This window comes from Lethenteron reissneri, chromosome 21, assembly GCF_015708825.2.
Source record: "Lethenteron reissneri isolate LAM-NWPU_2019-01 chromosome 21, ASM1570882v1, whole genome shotgun sequence".
Classification (NCBI taxonomy): domain Eukaryota; kingdom Metazoa; phylum Chordata; class Hyperoartia; order Petromyzontiformes; family Petromyzontidae; genus Lethenteron; species Lethenteron reissneri.
Window position 1 is genome coordinate 14,918,197 of NC_083799.1, and position 14,234 is coordinate 14,932,430.

At 46.5% G+C, this 14,234-nt stretch overlaps 1 protein-coding gene across 3 annotated transcripts in view; it reads right to left on the bottom strand.

Moving 5' to 3' along the window:
- The window catches only part of LOC133345291 (rho GTPase-activating protein 15-like), a 30,179-nt gene extending 16,458 nt beyond the window's left edge, over positions 1 to 13,721 (bottom strand). The window contains exons 1-5 of one of the 3 annotated variants that reach the window (XM_061555924.1): positions 13,642 to 13,721; positions 12,557 to 12,625; positions 9,368 to 9,628; positions 4,093 to 4,173; positions 2,890 to 2,951 (exon numbers count right to left, since the gene is read on the bottom strand). In XM_061555924.1, coding sequence (XP_061411908.1) covers positions 2,890 to 2,951; positions 4,093 to 4,173; positions 9,368 to 9,628; positions 12,557 to 12,616 — 464 coding nt within the window. In that variant the 5' untranslated portion in view covers positions 12,617 to 12,625; positions 13,642 to 13,721. Of the gene's footprint in view, positions 1 to 2,889; positions 2,952 to 4,092; positions 4,174 to 9,367; positions 9,629 to 12,556; positions 12,695 to 13,641 lie in introns of those variants that run through there. The other 2 variants (XM_061555926.1, XM_061555927.1) reach the window with 2 other exon arrangements.
- Positions 13,722 to 14,234: the final 513 nt, after the last annotated feature.

Genomic DNA, 14,234 nt, shown 5'->3' on the forward strand with positions numbered 1-14,234 from the left:
ATTTGCGAGCTGGACCACTGAGCTACGCGATTTGAGCGGTGCACACGTACACATAACAAGTACACATAACAACAACTCAACACGTTTATCAATAACGTTACAATAAGAAGAAACAATATGTTTCGATTTAAAGCTTTCGTGACTGCAGGGATTAATATTCTCACGTAGAAGGGAAATAATAAAATAATCCCGCCACTTTTTTTCAAATTTTCGTGCTGTGGTTTTCACACCTGATGATGATTGCTTGTGTTGCAATCGAAACGTCGTGAGAATTTTTTTGTTTTATTTTTATTATTTTATTATTTCCCTTCGACGGGACTTTACCGAAAGATTCTAGATTTGAAGCTTCGTGACTGCAAGGATTCATATTCTGAAACACGGCAGAACTGACTCTTCGGCCGTTGCCGATCATTGCTACAACTCTGTGGGCTCTCATGAAATTGTCTTTTCCGAGACCAAGGTGCTCTGCAAACCTCCTGGCTACCATCAAAGGTTTGTACACGAAGCCATACAAATATACAAACACAGACATAATTTCAACCGTGATGATGGGTACAAACTGAGTAATCATTGGAAAGATGTGATTAACCATGCAAAAAAGATTTAACTACACATATTTGGACCATCTTATTTGACAGACAACTATTCTTGAGTTACTGTACAGGTTACTGATAGACAGCCAGTTTTGTTTTACCATGTTTAGCTTCTTTTTTCACACGCCGGTTTCCTGCTATAAGTTTTACCCACCAGGCAACATAGCAGGAGGCTGTTTCTTTCTGACCTGCTTTTATGCTTTTACCATGGCAGAGGCTCGGTCTCATTAGCAGCAGTTGCACTTTGAACAACTCTGGCACCCCCCCCTCCTCTCATCCAGTCTACATAACAAAGGCTCAGTCCTTTATTATGTAGACTAGCCGTAGTCTCAAGCCGCACCTTACCATAATAATAAAAAAATAACCCGTAAAAAAAAGTTTTTCACTATAAATCCTTTATATGCGTGTTCAATGGGCCACAACACAGCCCACATTGGTCTTTGAAACGGGCGGCTAGAGTCCTCTCATCCTCTGGCTTGAGATGGCTGCCACCTATGGGTCAGATGATTGCCTGCCACCATTAAGCAATTGGTAATTAAATATAATTTATTTTTTTACCTAAAAAGTGTAAAATTTTGGGAAAAAATTTTCACGAAAAGAAATAATCACGCACAACGAGTCTGTGTGCAAAATGTCAGCTCGATTGGATCACGGGAAGTGGGTTAAAAAACGACCGAAAGATTTGCACGGTCGTAAGCACGCAAGCAAGCAAGCAAGTGAACGTAATATAAAGGATTTAAAAAGGGGGCCTGTCCTGGCTCATCCCCCCCCCCCTCAATCAGTATATATACGGGGTAGTATCTCTTGGAATCTCTCATTTACTTGATACAGCAAGCGTGCTGTGACGGTTCCACCTGAAGACGGAAGCTTGTGTCGCCTCCGAAACGTCGTGATTTTTATTTTATGTTTATTTTATTTTACTTTTATTAATTTTGATTAAAAAAAATTACCTACGTGACTTTATCGAAAGAACCAAGAATATAAAAAAACAACATGTTGCCAAGTAATCAACCAACCTTCTTCATAACAAAAGTGATATTGCCTGAAACCTTGCCTATCATATATATTTATATTTGTTCCACTGTAGGGCAGTGTTGTTGCTATTTTATGTTCTGTGCGTTTGAGGAGAAAGTGTGATTATTAAAAATGCTAATTTTAGAAAGATAAAGTGATGAGAGATAAAGTGATGAGAGAGATAAAGTGATGAGAGATAAAGTGATGAGAGAGATAAAGTGGTGAGAGAGATAAAACGATGAGAGATAAAGTGATGAGAGATAAAGTGATGAGAGATCAAATAATGAGAGATAAAGCGATGAGAGATAAAGCAATGAGAGATACAGTGATGAGAGATAAAGTGATGAGAGATAAAGTGATGAGAGATAAAGTGATGAGAGATCAAATAATGAGAGATAAAGCGATGAGAGATAAAGCAATGAGAGATACAGTGATGAGAGATAAAGTGATGAGAGATAAAGTGATGAGAGATAAAGTGATGAGAGATAAAGTGACGAGAGATAAAGTGGTGAGAGATAAAGCGATGAGAGATAAAGTGATGAGAGATAAAGTGATGCGAGATAAAGTGGTGAGAGATAAAGCGGTGAGAGAAAATGTGATGAGAGATAAAGTGATGAGATACATAAATGAGAGAGAACTTCTCGAAGCTTCAGAAGCATCTGCCGAAGTTGCGCGCGCGATATTCGTCGAGACAACATTGTTACCCGCGAGAATTTGCGGGAAGTCGCTCCGAATAACGCGAGAATCCTGAATATGAGAGAGAGAGCGAGCGGTGTTGCTGTGTTTGTATATGGGGGGGAGGGAGTTCTCAAGTGGGAAGATGGGGGGGAGGTCGATCCTGGAGCATTGGACGAGAGAGGGTGGGTTGTAGTTGTATTGAGGCATTGCAAATGACACCATGGAGCGTACAGTGCTTGCTGAAAACAAGTCAAATTATTATTATTATGCCTTAGTGTTTCATTATTATTATACCTTAGTCTTTACGCTTTACTCTTTAGTTATTTCGGTAAAGTCACGTAGGTATAAAATAAAATGAATAAAAATTTAAAAACAAATTCAAAATAAATCAAATCACCACGTTTCGGAAGCAACACAAGCTTCCGTCATCAGGTGGGACAGCCACAGCAAGAAATACATTTACGTAGTGGGCTTGTGACGAGAGATTATATAAGGTTTAGAAGGGGGGATGAGCCAGGGAGGAGAGATGGAGAGGGCGGGGGGGGGGGGCTCCGCCAACTGGTCGTAATTATTATACTTTAGTCTTTTATTATAATTATTATACCTGAGTCTTTTGCCACCTTCCATTGCCTTGGCCGTGTTCAGTGTCCCCATTTTTATTTGTGCCTTGAAGAGAGAGAGAGAGAGAGAGCGACAACTCAAGCGGGTGCAACGTCTGCACATTCAAGAAGAGAAAAACACCTCAAATGGTTTTACTTAATCTGCCTCCAAATACATTTCCGTCTCTTTAAAATGGACCAGAATGCTAATACGTGGCACTGCGGGGACTCATCTACTTACAAACGAGTTAGGTTCCAGAGGTCTGTTCATAAGTCGGTTCCTAAGTTCAACTTTCCTCCTGTCGATGCCAAACATGTTGTACGGCATGGACACTAAACACGGACAATCTCTTTAAACGTTCTAGAATCTCCTGTAGATGTAGATGACACTGGTTCTTCACGTTCTGCAGATGTAGATTCCACTGATTCTTCACGTTCTGCAGATGTAGATGCCACTGATTCTTCATTTTCTGTAGATGTAGATGCCACTGATTATTTATGCTCTGCAGATGTAGATGCCACTGGTTCCTCACGTTCTGCAGATGTAGATTCCACTGATTTTTCACGTTCTGCAGATGTAGATGCCACTGATTATTTACGTTCTGCAGATGTAGATGCCACTGGTTCTTCATGTTCTGCAGATGTAGATGCCACTGATTATTTACGTTCTGCAGATGTAGATGCCACTGGTTCTTCACGTTCTGCAGATGTAGATGCCACCACCGCCGTCTATTGCGCGGCGGTTGAACTTACGACTCTCGGTCCGAACAGGCAACTGGACATACGGACAGGTTTGTTCATTCTAGATTTGTAGCTTTCGTGACTGCAAGGATTCATATTCTTAGTTTTTTTTGGTAAAGTCACGTAGGTAAAAATTTTAAATTAAAATTAATAAAAGTAAAATAAAAATAAAATAAAAATCACGACGTTTCGGAGGTAACACAAGCTTCCGTCTTCCTGAAGACGGAAGCTTGTGTTGCCTCCGAAACGTCGTAATTTTTATTCTATTTTACTTTTATTAATTTTAATTTTACATTTTTACCTACAGGACTTTACCGAAAAAAAAACCAAGAATAGGTTTGTTCATATCTCTGTTAGTTCGTAAGTCAAATGTGCGTAAGTAGAGGAGTCCCCGTACAAGATCTCTGCACAATGATGAAACAAACCCGTCAGATGCGATCAATCGAGTCGCGTGCGGCAACACTCACCGTTGTCAGAGACGCCATGGAGACACTCTTCGTGAGCATCCTTCCGTTTCCCGCCACGTCCTGCGGCAGATCACACGGGGCCTCCCCCCAGCACACGCCGTTCAAGCCATTGCTGGACACACCGACCTGACTGGAGTTTCACTCGCGTTAGCCAAGCGTTGTTGGGGCGGGCTGCAGCAGGTCGTCGCCGTTGTTGTTGTTGCGCAGCGTCTGGAGCTGCAGAGATTTGATCGACCCCCTCGTCTGGGCTTAAAATTCACGATTTGTTCGTTGTGAAAAAAAGCCGACAGCCCCAAGACAAAAACAAGTATTTTCATTTCGGTTCACAAAATGCACGCATGCACATCTTGTACCCGTTCTCTGCCAGCAAGGCAATCGGGTGTCATATTGATGATTTTTTTAAATGTATTAGTGTTATAGAACGATGAATTGCAGTAAATGCCAAAAGTTATGCCTAACGCATTGTAATCTGAGTTGTCATCATTCCGAGCGTGTCAGTTTGTCTTAATGTTTCTATCCGATTGAGAAAGCTTTTAATCGTCTGAGTGAGTGTCACTTTGACAGAGTACTTTAATGCACGATCATAAGGACGTGACTTCACATTTCATTGAGGGTTAAACATTTCCCCATCATCCGTTTAGGGCTGACAAAACAAGCACAGCTACGTGGAGATTAACTGCGGTACTCAGGGCAAAACTGATGAGCACCATGGAAATGTTTAATTTAGACCAATGATCCAGGGCTACCGCTAGAGAGGAGCATTGCTTCGTGGTTATTGGACGATGGCTGCCTTCGAACATATGGACTATATCATAAACTGCTGTGGTCTGCGCGCCTTCAATCGGAAGAGGAACAGCGACACGACGCGAACTCTCTCTCTCTCTCCTGAATCCCTCTCGTCGCGGCCAGCGGCAGACCTCGGCATCGGCTTTGAGCTCCTGAACACACCGCTGCACTCGTACGCTCGCACAGAACACAACTTAAATTTCGATTTAAAACTTTCGTGACTGCAGGGATTCATCTTCTTGGTTCTTTCGGTAAAGTCACGTAGAAGGGAAATAATAAAATAAAATAAATAAAACATAATAAAATAATTCTCACGACGTTTCGGCCACAACGCAAGCAGCCGTCCTCAGGTGGAGAACAGGTCTGTCGGAAAGACAGCGTCTGAATGAACACCACCATGCTTGGAAGCGTATATTTAAATTCCTCTTGATATGCAAATTCCTTTGTCAAGGCGCTCTTCCCCCTCCAACCCAGCATAAATATATGCTTCCAAGCCTGGTGGTGTTCATTCAGACGCTGTCTTTCCGACATACCTGTTCCTCACCTGATGACGGCTGCTTGCGTTGTGGCCGAAACGTCGTGAGAATTATTTTATTATGTTTTATTTTTATTATTTTATTATTTCCCTCCTACGTGACTTTACCGAAAGCACCCAGAAGAAGAGCACAAGTTGACGCTGACGTTGAATTCATGCGTCACATTAGTCCAGTGTTCAGGCTCCAGGAGGCGACGTTGCCTCGTCCCAAACACACAGGTCACGTGGACGCCGCGCTTTCGCTGCTGGTTGGATCAACTCTTATTAGCACGGCTGGCTACGTATGGTGCGAAAGAAGTTCAACCCATACGGTTTACTCAGTAGTTGTGTACAGCAGTTCCCATATGGGCAAAATGCATTTTTTTGTGTTTCTCCCTTGTGATGGGGCTTTGCAGGATGAACGTTGAGATTTATAAGGGCACGGGGTGACCAATAAGGTCTGAATTGGTCTGTAATAAGGTAGGGCACTGATAAGGGATTGACATGTATGCATACGTACATTGTGAACATCCTTCTTCCGCAACCTTCTGACATTACAAATGTGCTCAGCTGCTCACTTGGCCGCACGTAATTATTTATTATACAGCCACAGTGGCCACGGTAGTGGCTGAACTTAGCATGGTCCCCCTGTCACAGAGGCTCATCCTCCGTATAGCTGATAGGGGGTCATTCCTTGGAGTGGTGGAGAATGAGTCATTGAGTATTACGATGAAATCGCCCCAGATTCAGCAGACAACTGTCACAACAACACGGCTACCAGTCGCGCCGCCTTGCGTGTGTCTAACGGTGTTTCGAAAACCACACCGGGCAAGCGGCCGGTCGCAAATATTCAGCCGGGCGGTTGTGGCGCGTGCGCTTGCGACCCGGCGCTGCGGAGCACATGCTGTGAAACTCCCGGAGGTGCCGCACCCTGGCATGCCAGGAGGTGGGCTACAGCACGCGTGGACTCCAGCTGTCGCGTCTGTAGGGGATCGAGCGTTGCTCCCTCACGCGCGTGGACGGTAAACGTATCGATATGGAGCGGACCGCGGAATTTTGTGGGGTGGAATACAGCACCGGGTGACCACGTGGCTGCCTTCGCACTCGCCTGTGGTTCCTCCCCATGCCTCTTGAGTTGTTTTCTCTCTTCGAGAGCGAGTGGAAACAGTTGTTCTTATTATTACGATGTCAAAAATGACGGAGAGCAAATCGCAATCCAGAGATTCATTGCCTGGCCTGGAGATTGTTGGGCTCGAAAGACATGATTTGCAAAACAAGCAATGCTTCATTCGCAAAACGGAAGGAACTGCTCCAGAGACCCTTGGCCTAGCTGTAGCCTCATTGACTGTGGCACTTTGGGGGGACTCGTGGCAGCTTGTTGCTGGCCATGGCTCTCGTCAAAGGGCTCTTCTCAGGGCGGAATGCGTTTTTATCTCCCATGCAGCGGATGAATCATGATTTTCATCAAGGCAATTTTGTTACGAAAATTTGTCAACAAGTAAAATGTTCTCATCTCTTATGTGCGGCATATTTATTTAGAAACATTTTTGAGGCAGCATCCTAATTTAAAAGTTAGAACTGCTGTCCTTGGGGATTGCTGTATCAAGATCGAAAGTCGCAATCACAAAACAAACCGCTTCTATGTTTGTGCCTCTGTGCGAATGGGGAGCGGTGGTGCAGCGATTAGCGCTGCGCTTTGAACCCGGCGACCCGAGTTAAATTCCCACTCACGGCCAACACCAGTGACGATTATCTGAACCGGTCCTGGGCATCCCCGAGGTCGGCTCAGCCTCAATTGAGTACTTAGTGGGATGTGTAAAAACATTGCTGTACGAGGGAGACAAAGGCGGCCGGGCGTGGTGCTGGCCACCCACCCCCTCGTGTGCCTTTCCGGCCTTCATAGCGCTCACTAACAGCACTTGCCCCAGCTGTCTGTTAAGGCTATACTGGGGGATCTTTGTGTAATAGCAATGCATAGCAAGGCACATGGTGTCCGGAGCTCGGAGAACATCATGAGAGGCCTGAAATTCCTCCCTCTCGGTCATCTTTGCTCCTGGTGCCCTGCCTGTGTAGACATTCCTCTTTAGTCTTCTGCCTGTGGCTGTCCGGCTCTTCCCTTTCAAGTGCTTTCACCGGACCTCACCTTACGCACAATGCATGCAGGTTACTTTCCCTTTTCAACGATCGCGACGACGTGCGCTATCGACCGCTCTGCGCCAGCGTCTTTGGCAACGGATCGCATTCAAACGCTCCGCACATTTACACCGTAGTGGTGGTGGTGGTGTTGTTTTTGTCGGCCACGTGAAAGCTACGAAGACACAATGCCCTCCGGCGTGTAACCCGACAATAATACATCTCTCCCCCTCGGTCGGACACTGTCGTGCAAACTTTGGCGTGCAGCTGGCCCCGTCTCTTCCTCCTCACCGAGAAGTCATCCTTGCGGAGCAGCAGTTGGGCGTTTGCACTTCTTCTTTCACCCAACGTAATCCCCATTTCTCTGTTCCACCATTAGTTTACCGGCTTTGTGAAAGAAAAGAAAAACCCGCCACGGTTGACTTCAGTTTAAATATCATTGAGCGACATGCCACAAGAGGCTATTGACAATGGCCAACAGTAAAGTTCAAGGCGAATTCACGCTTGAATGGGCACCGAGTCGTTGTCCATTAACCGTTTACAGCCCTGAGCCAGTGATGGAAATTCCACATTCGTATGGCGGGAGAAAGCATATCCATACAACAACCACTGTTGACTTCCCCACAAAGTGGTACTAACTGTATTGACCCCTGAGGGGTGATGGGTTGAGTCAACCCCCGACCAGGATGTGAACTCACAACCTTCTGATTATGAGCCGCTCGCTCTACCGCTGATGCCCCTGGCTGGGCTCACACTGAGGGTGTGAAGTGGAAGCTGCAGCCATGTATCTGTACATTTTGCAGTCGGAGGTTCTTATCAGGCCTGGTCGCGTTGGGGCAGAGTGCCTGACTCTCAATCGGAAATCAGCAGTGGTTTCTGTGATGGCAGACACCTCACGGTGACTATGAACCCGAAAATCACGAGTTCAACTCCTGGCTCACGGCTAACGCCAGTAGCTCGTGAAATACTCTGTATATTTGTATATTTATATATATGCGTATATATATATGGAACGACCAGAAAGGACATCGGTGTCGTGCTGTAGGTCACGTCACAAAAATACTTTAAGTCACATAAATTGAAGAAAAAAACCCACAGTCCATGACACTGAACATCGGACAGCCCAAGTGTCTGCAGCCGGGTACGTGGGGAAACTAGTAGAGGCCAAAGGGCCCCTCCCCCTGTAGACATTGCCTCAACGTTGCTCCAACGTTGGGGCAACGTTGGTCCAACGTTGGTCCAACCACATGCCAACGTTGGTGTAACGTTGGCAAGTTTTTCTGGAATTGTAACAACATTCGTGCTCAATTTTTTTTTTATAAAAATGACCGAGACGAGGTGGCTGTGACACTCTCGGCTTCCAAGCAAAAAATAATTATTTTTGCCCCATGTTCCCCCCCCCCCATGCACCATGCACAGAATCACTGCTCTTCAACTCATGTGTGAAGGTGTCGAGCCGCTCAGCCGCTAAAGGCGAGGTCAGAGTCATCCGAACGTGAAGGTCGCGCAAAGGGGTAGCTGACCTCGATGAAAAACGACCTCTGCAAATATCGCCCATCACCTCCAGCCATGGCGTCCACCCCTCCTCCGCCCGTTCACCACACTGAGTCGGTGCCGGTTGCGTTGTGGGGTGGAGGTCACCCCTCCACCCCACGTTGGTCAGTCTCCTGCATCCCTTTAACCGGCCCGGCACTGACCAGCCTGGCAAATTATGTTAAAACAAATCCCCATGGCCGCCAGGCATGGGAAGTCCTTCTCTATAGCACACGTTGACAAAGAGCTGCGCGGAATTTTTTTTGACGATCCCAAGATGATTCGCAATGGTCGAAAGTTGTTGCTCACCTCTTTTCCCGTCCGTACAATCTCGTCCTCGACCTCATCATCCAGGCCCTCGTCAGTGAGCGAGCCACCGTCATTCTCCGCATTCGCCGTTGGTTGTTCGTGCAGTCGGCTGTGTTCCTCGCTGTATGGGCGCTCAAATATTCCGTGCGTGAGGTCGGGAACGCTGGCTGCCTTGTCACTACCACCCGATGCCTCCTCCTCCTCCTCCTTCGACTGGATCATGGAGACGAGAAATTCCACGTCTTTCAACCCTAAATCCTTCTGCTCACCGTGGACAAGAATGGCGTGTTAGCAAGCGCTGTAAAATGTCACCGCCGAGTTATATATATATATATTTAAATGCCACATTTCACAATTTATTTTGAACAAAATATATATTTAATTTCTGCTTTTCAGTATTGATGCAGAACCGAAAAAAAAAACAGGATGACGAAAGTTGGTTGCTGAATTAAATATTCTGCTCTTTTACCTGGCCGTCATCTAAGGGAGTAAAAGGAGAGCTGAGCTAGGGATGGGGGAGCAGAAGGGGAAAGAGAGGAGACGAAAGAGATGATAGAGAGGGCATCACTGGCTATGCACACCTGTAATCCAGTACTGTGGAGGAGAGGGTTGGTAGATCACACAGAAGGCTATAGGGGCCGTCCATAAATGACGTCACGCGATTTTGGACAATTTTTGATCCCCCCCCCCTCGTCACATGGTGTCACAAAAAGTCAGACCCCCCCCCCCCCTCAAATATGACCTCACAAAGCTCTGCCCCCCCCCCCTCCCAAAAAACCATATTTCCATTTTGAAAAGAAAACATGCTTCAAATCGCTTTAAACTATTGTCATTGTAGTGCGTATTTAATGTGGCGACGCACTCTGATGTTGTAGGAGTGTTGTTATAACAATTCTATATTTATTTAAAGTTGCGCATTTTGATGTGACGGCACATTTCTCAAACCCCCCCCCCCTCCTCGTCACACATCGTTACAAATGTCTCACCCCCCCCCCCTCCTAGGTGCGTGACGTCATTTATGGACGGCCCTATACAGAAAATTTGGACTTCATCTGTTTTCTTTGTATGGGATAGAGTGTTGCCCCCTCGCACGTGTGGGTCTTCTCCGGGTGCTACAGGCTCCTCCCACGTGTATATAAACACTCATTTCAATTGGCTGAAAACATCTTAACATTTCTCTAGGGAGAGGTGCACCGAGTTTGGAAAAAAAGGTGAATACATTCGTATTGTTGTTGTTAGAAATGAGTGTCTGCCCAGGTCAGGGGTTGGCACGTATTAAGGGACCACCGTCTGGCAGTCTCGGATTCACACGCATCGCGGCTCTTCAAATGGTTCTTGTTATTGTGACTGCCGACCACTGGGGCTAGAGTCACATCGACAAGGGGGGGGGGGACCCCACCCCCCACGTCTTCAATGATTGATGCAACATAAAGCCGCCCCCCGCAAACCACAATCCCACGCCGCGTTCCACATACAAACTCCATTCATCCACGTGAGTAGTTTAGAACACGTGCCTGTAACGCAGCTATCGGTGTGAAATCTCGGGTTATGATGAAATGCGTGACAAGCATTGACATCAGCGCGTGTGAGCTGCTATCCGACCAGACGCACGTTTGGCTACGTGCGGTGCGAAAGAAGTTCAACATACATAAGTGGCAAACGCATCGAGTGGATGACGGTGCGGTAGTTCGATGGTTGTCCGTGGGTAGAAGAATGCCTTGATTTTAATTCGAATTCACCGTCACCGGTTTTTTTTGTCCTCGACAGACGAAACAGAGAACGTGGAACCGGAGTTTCTGGTTTTGAGACGCAAATAAAATATCTGAGATTAGACCGACCGATCCAGTTCTACCAGAAGCAGAGAGAGCACACACAGGGAAAGCCATTCACCCCGTGGTGGTATGTACAGCGTGGCCCACGACTCTGGAATCGTGGGGAAAAATAACAAATTCATATGTTTGTTTCTGCAGGCCCAAGATGTCTCTGAGCAAGGAAGACCGACTCCGGATAATTATATTCGTAGGAAAGCGGGAGTCATTTGCGCACGTTTTGCGAATACAAGCGTTATTGTTACCTTTTGTATTAAAATGTCCTATGATTCCAGACTTATGGGACACCCTGTATACAGTACTTTGGGGGAAAACAACATGGGCAAAAATAGCAGGGCGTAATTTCACATTGCTTTACCGCTATACAATAAGAATGTCTTGGTACGGTGCTGTTGACTTGTATAATTTTTATCCATAACACATACGCATTGTACGTATTTAAAAAAAATAGCTTAAAGGTATTTAGACATCTGTAGTTATACGTGGCTGAAGTACATATTTCCAATGGCGGAGCCAGGATTTTCAGGTAGGGGGGCAACCCATCCAGCAATAAAAAATGATAGAGGAGTTGTTAGTAAGTAAGGAGTTGTTAGTAAGTAATAACTTGTCCCCTTGCTTTTTATTCGACGCGTGTGCGGCGATGACGCAGGCATCGATCGAGGGTCGAATTCGAACCGCGTTGTGTGATCGGCATCGCGCTCGCTGAACGTGAATGCCTTCAGGGAAGTCGTGTACTGTATACGCAACTGCGCACAATTCTGAGTCACTTATAACCGCTTTGCCGTTACTTATTGCCAATTATGGACTCAGACTATCGTCCTATCATCTCATAGAGTCCCTGGCACGTAATAATATGCTACACAGTGGCAGTGGGGGTCGCAAAATGCCGATTTATTACTTATAAACCCCAATGATCCGATCGAAATTAGGGATTTCGATCGGATCATTGGGGGTGCACGTGCCACCCCCCCCCCCCCATGACTCCGCCAGTGCATCTTTCAAGCGAGTCGTTTGAGAAAGTAACACGTGGCCCCGACCTCGTGTTTAACAATGAGTTGACACCCACGAGTCGGGTTTGAAATAAGGGTTATTGATTATGAGGGTTATTGATTATGATTTCTGTATTGTCATTATTGATATATTTTAATCACCCTGACCTCATGTGAAACGTATCTTCCGGTGAAGAAAAAGCAACGTCTACTGCTTACATAGCTGCCAAAAGACAAATGCATTTGTGCGCGCGGTTTTGTAATTCAATTCGGAGGCTGGTCAAGTGACGCGTGATTATTACACATTCGGCACCAGCGTGGCCGCGTAAGACGTACACTCGACATGAATTAATTGTAGAACAAATTCTTACTTCACTCAAAGAGTCCTCGCCGTTTGCGATGAAGCCTCTGGGTCTCCGTGCTTGCGCCATGTGGCGCACCTTGGGTACAAAGGTGCAAGGTGAGAAAGAGGAAGCTCATGGCAAAGCAGGTATGCGGATGCATCTGGCGGACTCATTTGCCAAAGACGGGTGTCGTCCCGCCCCATCAGCAGCTGGCCGCCCACTCTGTTGACTCGTTTGCGTGTCCCTCGGCGCAGAAGGGAAATGCAATTTCCTCCAACCGCTGTGTCGCCACTGTAAGGGAGGGCCTTGGCACTGTGCAGCGTTGTTCGTGATGCTGCAACGGAACAATCAAAGCCAACCGATGTGTATGGCGGTATAATCGTACATTTGAAAGTAGGGGTTAAAGAGCCGTAAGTAAAACGTAGAATTTCTCAGAATAAAATAATTCTGACACTCTTGCGCTTGTTTTCGTAACAGCATTGCGTCATGCATAATGCACTTATGACTGCCGAGAGAGGGAGCTGGTAGGAACGTTGGGTTGCTCGGTCAATGGCCTGCAGGGTCAACGGCGACGTGGTGTATTCCGCAAATATGCCCGACTGTGAGGGCGGGCACAAGCCGGCGTGAGTAGGTTAAACGTTGAGTTTTATAAGGGCACCACGGGGTGACCAGCCCCTCCCCACCCAGCCCCACCCCTCCCACCCCCCACCCAGCCCCTCCCTGCACGACGGACGGACGGACACAATAATCCCCTGTGGGCTGGTGTAACCAGGAGGTTCCTACCAGTAACAACAGTTGAGACGTATCACGAGAGAAGAAGAATAATCTCGTGATAATTGTATTTTTACCCTTCTATCTGGCAACAAAACTGACACCTTTTTTACAAGGAGTCATGTTTTGTTGCCAGATAGAAGGGTAAAAAAACAATTATCATATTTTTTACTGCCAAATGAGGTTCCAATGGTGTATAAGAATAATCTCGCAATCCCAGAATAGGCAAGAAACACGCGTGGATGTGCCATCGTCACACGCCTGACAAACGTCCCCGGCAGATTGACAGATTTGCCCACCAACAGCTTCTTTAAAAAGAATGACATTCTGCGAAAACCCACGACATGCTTGCGGTTGTTGTAGTTTTTTCACGGTCGTTTTAGTTCCATGATACAACACGAGAGACACTGCGCGTGCCTGCGCGCCTGAGCACGTCCCGTCCGCATCCGGCTGGAATTTAGACAAAGTCTTGTTCGGCTACTTTTGTCAGAAAAATGAAACTGGTTTGTACATATGGACTTGGGGGGGGGGGGGGGGGGGGGGGGGGCTATCATTCTAAATATAACCTGCCGCTGGATGTTAATCCAGCGTTGCGTGAAGACTTACCCACGCCATATAAGTCATTGGCGTTGTTTAACCATACTTCACCGCACTGGTCAGTGAGGGTTGAAGGAGGGAGCCAGGACCTAGTTCAGGCATTACTCGCCACCGATACGAGCCGTGTCTGGGAGTTGAACATCAGTCACTGGACACACAGAACAGTCGCGCTAACCACTGCACCACTGCCTTCTTCCTTAGTTCAACGCCAATGGAAATGTATCAGTGAGATTCAGGCAGGGTTTGCATAGGTCACATCCCATTCACATTGTTATTATTTTCACAGTTTTCCTCTCGGTTACTAAATGTTTGCAGCAATGTCCCTCACCCCTGCTCA